This window comes from Solea solea, chromosome 16 (genome assembly GCF_958295425.1).
Source record: "Solea solea chromosome 16, fSolSol10.1, whole genome shotgun sequence".
Taxonomy (NCBI): Eukaryota; Metazoa; Chordata; class Actinopteri; order Pleuronectiformes; family Soleidae; genus Solea; species Solea solea.
The window spans coordinates 23463710-23470502 of NC_081149.1; the positions used below are offsets into that span (position 1 = coordinate 23463710).

The 6793-nt window shown below is 40.3% G+C and overlaps 1 protein-coding gene across 1 annotated transcript; it reads right to left on the minus strand.

The window, feature by feature from the left end:
- Positions 1–2828: 2828 nt before the first annotated feature.
- On the minus strand, positions 2829–4706 carry LOC131475156 (ferritin, middle subunit). Its single transcript, XM_058653049.1, has 4 exons — positions 4386–4706; positions 3906–4052; positions 3326–3451; positions 2829–3223 (listed from the first exon to the last, which is right to left on the minus strand). Exons 1-4 carry the CDS (start codon positions 4485–4487, stop codon positions 3068–3070), a joined length of 531 nt encoding a protein of 176 aa, XP_058509032.1. The 5' UTR covers positions 4488–4706; the 3' UTR covers positions 2829–3067.
- Positions 4707–6793: the final 2087 nt, after the last annotated feature.

Genomic DNA, 6793 nt, shown 5'->3' on the forward strand with positions numbered 1-6793 from the left:
TGTAAAAGAATTAGTAGAAACAAGTGAATGCAGGACAAATATCTTACATTGGAGAAAGTGCACTGATTTTATGCCATTGCTGTTTTGTTTAACCTGTCACAAAAGTCAACACAAGTTAAGTCCCTGAGATACTAACAGGTTGTCTTACTTTATCACCTGGAATCAAAACAGTGACGACACTACATTTTTCTGCTTTAAGCTTAAGTGACTGCAGGTTTCAGCACTGGACAGCAACCAGGAAATGACCTGTGGTCCCCAACAACTGGCAACTTAAACCTGCAACAAAAAAAAAAAATCACATTTTTAGTGATAATTCCTTTAAATTCAGATTGACATGGATGATTTACTGTATGTACAACATTTCACGACCTTGTTCTCAAAAGCTCAGTTCAGTCAGACAATTCATGATTGTATGTAAAACAGTTCATTGCATATAAACAGCGTGGCGTCCACACTCCAACGTAATCGGATACGTTACATTGATATATTGCGGAGCAAGCAAGCATTTAAAACTTTAAAAAAAAACTCTGCAGGTGCAGGTGAATGTTGGGGTGGTGGTGGGTATGAGCAGCAACAGCAGCACGGTGCAGCCGTATCACTGAGAGCAGAGGGAGAGTAGGGAATTAGATTTGTCTCAACATTTTCAAACACTTTAGAAACTGAGCAAAATAAATGATCAAAATACAAATAAAATATCAATTTAATTTCAATTCAAAAATAGTGCACTTTATTTGTTTGTTGTTGTGGAGTATGTGTGTGAAAACAACAAGTGCACCCTGAGAATCAAAGACCTGAGAGACAGTGACGCGTCTCCAGAAATAACCAGAAATAATGGAGGGCAGCTCAGTGTCTCTGGCCTGCAGCAGTGACGCTAACCCAGCAGCTATTCACACCTGGTTCAAGGAGAACAGAAATGGACAACACCGTGTTGTCAGGGAAGGGACACAGTTTGTCTTCAGGTCCATTCAGTCCTCAGACTCTGGACAGTATCAGTGCAGAGCTCAAAATAAGCTGGGCTGGAGTTCACACAATATCTCCGTTGCTGTGTCATGTGAGTTACCTTTTTTTTCCCCATCATGCAAAGTCCTCCTCTCCTCAAACTTCACTTGTAGGATGTGGACACACCTCGGATAATCAGTCTGTTCATTTGTCTTTTCCACATTTCAGATGGTCCCAGACCTCCGTCTGTGTCCGTGAGTCCCTCTGGTGAGATAGTGGAGGGAAGTTCAGTGAATCTGACCTGCAGCACTGATGCAAACCCAGCAGCCACGTGTATCTGGTACAAGAACCAAATGTTGATCAAAGGAGCAGAGAGAAGTTACTTCCTGTCTCCCGTCATGTCAAACGACAGAGGGATGTACGAGTGCAAGTGTGAGAATAAACATGGATGTAACTTTACCTCGAATTTCCTAAATGTCCACTGTAAGTCACATTTGTATCTTATCTTACTAACCCCATTTCCATATATTGATATTTTCAGCACTTCAAATCATACATTCCGACATTAATGTCTTCATAAATGTTAACCAGACGCTCCAAAGCCTCCCTCTGTGGCAGCGAGTCCCTCTGGTGAGCTTGTGAAAGGCAGCTCAGTGACTCTGACCTGCAGCACTGATGCAAACCCAGCAGCTACTTATACCAGCAGATCAGTAAAAGCATCCGGACACACGTTCACCATCTCTGACATCACAGCTGAACGTGGAGGAAATTATTACTGTCAAGTGCAAAACAGATATGGACACAGCAACACCTCCTTAAAACTGTTTGTTGCACCAGGTGAGATATGACCTCCGACCTTTAACCACACATCCACTAAGGCCACAGTCTAATGTTACTGCTAATATCTCCAATCTGTCGCCTAGTGAAATCACCCTATGTAAATGTGAACATCATCAGGCCGACTTTGTTGATCCCATTACTGGTTCCAGTGCTTGTCGTGACTTTGTATTTGAGGTAAAAACAATTGAATCAATAGAAGCTGGACTTGTAGTTGCTACTAATTCAGTGACTTGTGCAGTGGATTACAAATAATAATATAAAAGTGTTTGTTGCTTTCAATCCAGGATGAAGAAAAGCCAGAGTTTGGAAATGGAAGCAAATGAAGTTGTAGAGATGATGGAGGTGAGAGACGACTGTTCTGTGTATTAGAACACGACCACTACGGCGGCACTGACACAGGATTAGAGTCAAGTTAGTGTCAACACAGTAATTAGGATTTGAATATGTAATAGTGATTGCTTTTAATCTAAATTGTGTGGATTAACGCTTTAAACATCTCTTCATCCATGTTGGACAGTCTCTTTGAATACTATGCTGTAATATACATGATATTCCTCTCTCCTGACTCTCCCTCTTTAAGGTTTGCTTTGTAGCTGTGTGTAGAGAATATAAGAATAATTGAGAATATGGGCTATAAAGTTAAAATTTGATTGAACAATGAGTGTTGGCTTTCACAGTTTCCAACATGAGCTCAAACAAATTGGAGGATAATGATGCCATCATGTGGTCAAAGGTGGAAATGTACTAATATTTCAGAGCAGCATTTGTGTGAAGATTGTATTCCTTCAGTATGCATTAACGTCAGAGATATCTAGCATGTTTATTGCAAGCCATTATAAAATATCATCCAAAGTTATAACCAGGAGCTGGTTATAAATTTAAATCTCATTCTGCAGTCAGAAAAGCAATTTAGGGTCAAGTGATGTAAACTGAGCAAAAAGTATTTTGTCTTCATTTTCTGCCAAATTAAAATAGGTTACTTAAATTTTACACACTGAACTTTAAAGCAACCAGATTCAACGATGTAAAACACACCAATGCAGACAATGTCCAGCTCAAAAGGTTTATTCAAATCATCAAGAAGCCACAATAGGTTTGTAGTCAGAGAGGGAAAAGCATGACCAAGCAACATTAACCCTTTAGGACAATAAACGAGCACTCATCTTTGCCTTGAGCATTTTAATGCCGATTACACTTAAGTGAATGAACAGCTGGAACACAAAAGGTGCATTTGATTTAAGCCTGTGTTATGATTTTCAATACCAGGATAAATGCTAAACTTTTGCATTTAGTCCTTGCTGCTCATGGTGTGCTTGTCAAACAGGTACTCCGCCATCTTGTTGGTTTGGGCATCCATACGGGTGAGGGTGCCGATGTAGTCGCCCAGCTTCTTGATGGCCTCCACCTGCTCGTTCAGGTAGTGGGTCTCCAGGAAGTCACACATCTAAGGAGCGGACAAAACAATGGGTTTAGAATAAAATCAGACAGACTTTAAAGTACAAGGTTGTCTGGCCTCAGCATGACCCGACTGTTTAACACAACTTACATGAGGGTCTCCATGCTGTGAGGCCAGCTTGTGCAAGTCCAGCAGAGCCTGGTTGACGTTCTTCTCCAGCTGCAGAGCGCACTGCAAGGCCTCCAGACCACTGCCCCACTCATCACGTTCAGGTTTCTGTGAAAAAAAAAAAAAAAAAGAGCATCCAATTAAATGATTTCACCTCCAAAACACGCCAACAATTTTTAAATTGTAGCTGAGAGGAATAAGCACTATACAATTATGACATTTAACTAAATCAAGGCTGCGGTTACCATAACATTTTAAGACAATCTAGAATCTAGATCACTGCACATCTACATTTCTTCCTGGGGAGGTAATAAAATGCACATTTTACTTTGAATTACACTGCTCTAAATTTCACAAACTGACCAAAAGACAGATATAGCTGAAAACACAATATCCATATTGAAAGTAATTTGGGCCAATGTTGCACATTATAATATAGTTTTTACAGCGGATACATAAGACAATTTAATACGATGTAAACACAGCACAACTTCAGTTTATCTGCATCAGACACACATTAGTGTGGTAAAATGTTAGGCTCAGATCTAGACTCTGTACTGACCTTCACGTCCTGGAGGAAGATGCGTCCTCCTCTCTTGTTCTGGAAGCACAGCAGCTTGTCAGCATGCTCCCTCTCCTCCTCACTGTTCTCCTTAAAGAAGTGGGCAAAGCCTGGGAGGGCCACGTCGTCACGGGAGAAGTAAAAGCCCTGAGAGTGGACGAAGGCAAACACATTATTATTATTATTACAAGACTGCACCTGATATTTGACAAAAACACCCATGTACAAACAGTAGTTATGTGACCAGGCAGTGGTCAGGCACGCCAGTCATTATTTAGGATCAGTCTGCTTAAGTCTAGACTGACACAACACGCCACTGTGACCGTGGGGGGGTGGAATCACCAACCGTCTGTTGGTGATAAACAACTCGGCAGCAAAGCAATGACTCAGACAAAGGCCCTTGAGGTTGTTGTAATGAACCAACATAGCACTGTACAGTCGTAAAATACTAATAATCACATAAAGTGTGGTTTTACTCACCATGGAAGTGTAGGTGTAGGACGCGAACAGCTCCATGTTAACCATACGATTGACGGCGGCCTCGCAGTCGCGGTTGTAGTTCTGACGCACTTGAGACTCCATTTTGGCTGGCGTTTTTTCTCGGTTTTTTCTTATCAAAAACGGTACAAAAATAGAGTTTTCTTTACGTCAAGTGTTTTCAGTAGCGTTTAAGTACAAACAGTTCTTATTTTTTAAATTCGGCAAACGAGAGTAGTCGGAAGAAATCGCGGGACGAGAGAAAGAAGCTCCGTTCAAACACTGTTGAAGCAAGAACTCCTTACTGACTTGTAATGGCTGTGGAGACGCAGGCTCTATTTATACCACGCGGAACGACCTCGTGACAGACGTGACGTCACTGGGCACATTTGCACCAATCACGAAAAGCCCAGGGTACCACGTGAGCTGTGAGGTTAGCGTTGACGTTGCATTTTTTCTTCTTCTTTTTCACGGAAATCGCCGCGTAAGGGTTCACTCTTTGACCTAATCGGATCAGACAATGACGAAGCACATTTTCAGTTAAGTCCTAAAAACAACAACACATTTGAAGGGACAGGATGTACCCAGTTTCTACAGGTATACCGTATTTATTTAACTTTAACTCTTAAAATGTATTGTACCTGAGAATAATGACAATAACTGTGTGTATTTAATGTGACGTGGATTTTTTTTCCTCCATGTAGGCATTTAAACAAAACAAAAAGCAAAATAAATTAATAAAATAATCCCTCCACTTTCTACTGCTTTATAATAATAATGTTTTTGTAAACGATTTTTTTCATGTAATCCAAACACAATTGCACCAATGCACTAATGCACTAATACAATTTCTTGTATTAGTATTTCACCAGGTCTAGGTCTTTGATTTAGTTATTTTTCTCAGTCCTTTTTTATTTTTTAGATTTCTACAGCTTAACCTACACCCCATGGTTTCTCAAACTGTGGTAGTGGTATGCAAGCTTCCTCTGGTGGTACTTGGAGGACAATCCGAAATACTGTTCTACTGTATATACCAGGGTATGTGATCGGAAAAAATAAATAAATACAATAATAAATCTGCCTCCTGTGAAAAGTCTGTAGCTCCCTACACCAATCGTCCAATCACCCCACATACATTGTAAACAATCTGTGTATGTAGGTAAGACGTGCTGTAAAGACACTGCAACCGCACAAAATGTGAGGATGAACTGGACCCGTGACACTTAAATACAGCACATGACATCTAAAAACTGCTGATAACACGTTTCCAGTCGAGGCTGTTTTACTGCATTACACTCAATGTACCACAGCACAGTCAGTCTATAAGCCCCGAAAAGGCCCGTCAGTGCTTATTAAACCACACTGGGACCAAGAAATGATTATTGTGTTTATATTTTAATGGCGAGCAAAAATGAAACATTTACCAAACTGCACATGTTACATAAGTTAGTAGTAAAAATAGGCTGCAGATCTGCTTCTAACAGCATATAAATACACAGTTTTGTTTATGCTTGTGTGAATTTAGCTTTCCACATTTTGACTTAACATGTGAAGTAAACAGTACAATAATAAGCTTTATGAGACTGTAATGAAGTGGCACAGCACTGTGACTCAGTACTTTTCCACTCGCATAGCACGTCTTTGTCTCAAGTGGATTTGTTAGGTAAGGTTGGGTGTGGATTTGTTAGGTAAGTGTCTGTCAGTCTGTCTATGGTTGCTTTCTTCAGCACCTGTGTTTCACGCAACAACATATCTCCTGTATCCTGTTATTCACAGTAAGTCATATCTTTCTTTTCATTTGGTTTAATATTGAGTGGTACATTTCTACCATTTCTGCTCAGTTGTTTCCATTTTAATGAGTTGCAAAACCACAGAAGAATAGAGCACAGTAAAATAAGCACAACATGTAAGGGTTAGTTAGGGTTAGTAATAAAAAAACAAAGTGTTTATTACTTTATATCTCACATTCCACAACTCTACCATCTTTACTTTGTGCTGTGTCATGCCAGTGAACAAAAGTAAAGTCAGGTTGAACTGAGGATTACGCTGTGTCATTGACTCAATGACTCAGCATTGTGACTCAGCATTACACAGAAACCTCCTGAAACACTATCTTGATCTGCTGGACTTGTGGTTGCACAACACTGTCAGGCAGGAAGCTCCGCTGGATGAGACCAGTTTAGGAGAAGAGAATAAAGGAACCAATAACTGCACATAATACACGCACGTCTCAGTGCATTTACTGTAATAAAGATAAAGAGAAAACATAAACCAAGGCCACTCAGTTTCTCACCGTTAACATAATCCCCAATTTTCCAAGGTCTACACCACCTGAATCTGTATTCAGATCTGTATCCACATCACCACCATTGCTAATAATTTCTGTTGCACGATAATCTGTACTACCAGAA

Bases quoted from the DNA above. Each gene is read 5' to 3' on its own strand.
- LOC131475156 (XM_058653049.1), bottom strand. From the start codon at position 4,487: ATGGAGTCTCAAGTGCGTCAGAACTACAACCGCGACTGCGAGGCCGCC. The intron at 4,053-4,385 runs GTGAGTAAAACC...GTCCACTCTCAG, and splicing joins CCTACACCTACACTTCCATG to GGCTTTTACTTCTCCCGTGA. The intron at 3,224-3,325 runs GTAAGTTGTGTT...TCCGCTCCTTAG, and splicing joins CACAGCATGGAGACCCTCAT to ATGTGTGACTTCCTGGAGAC.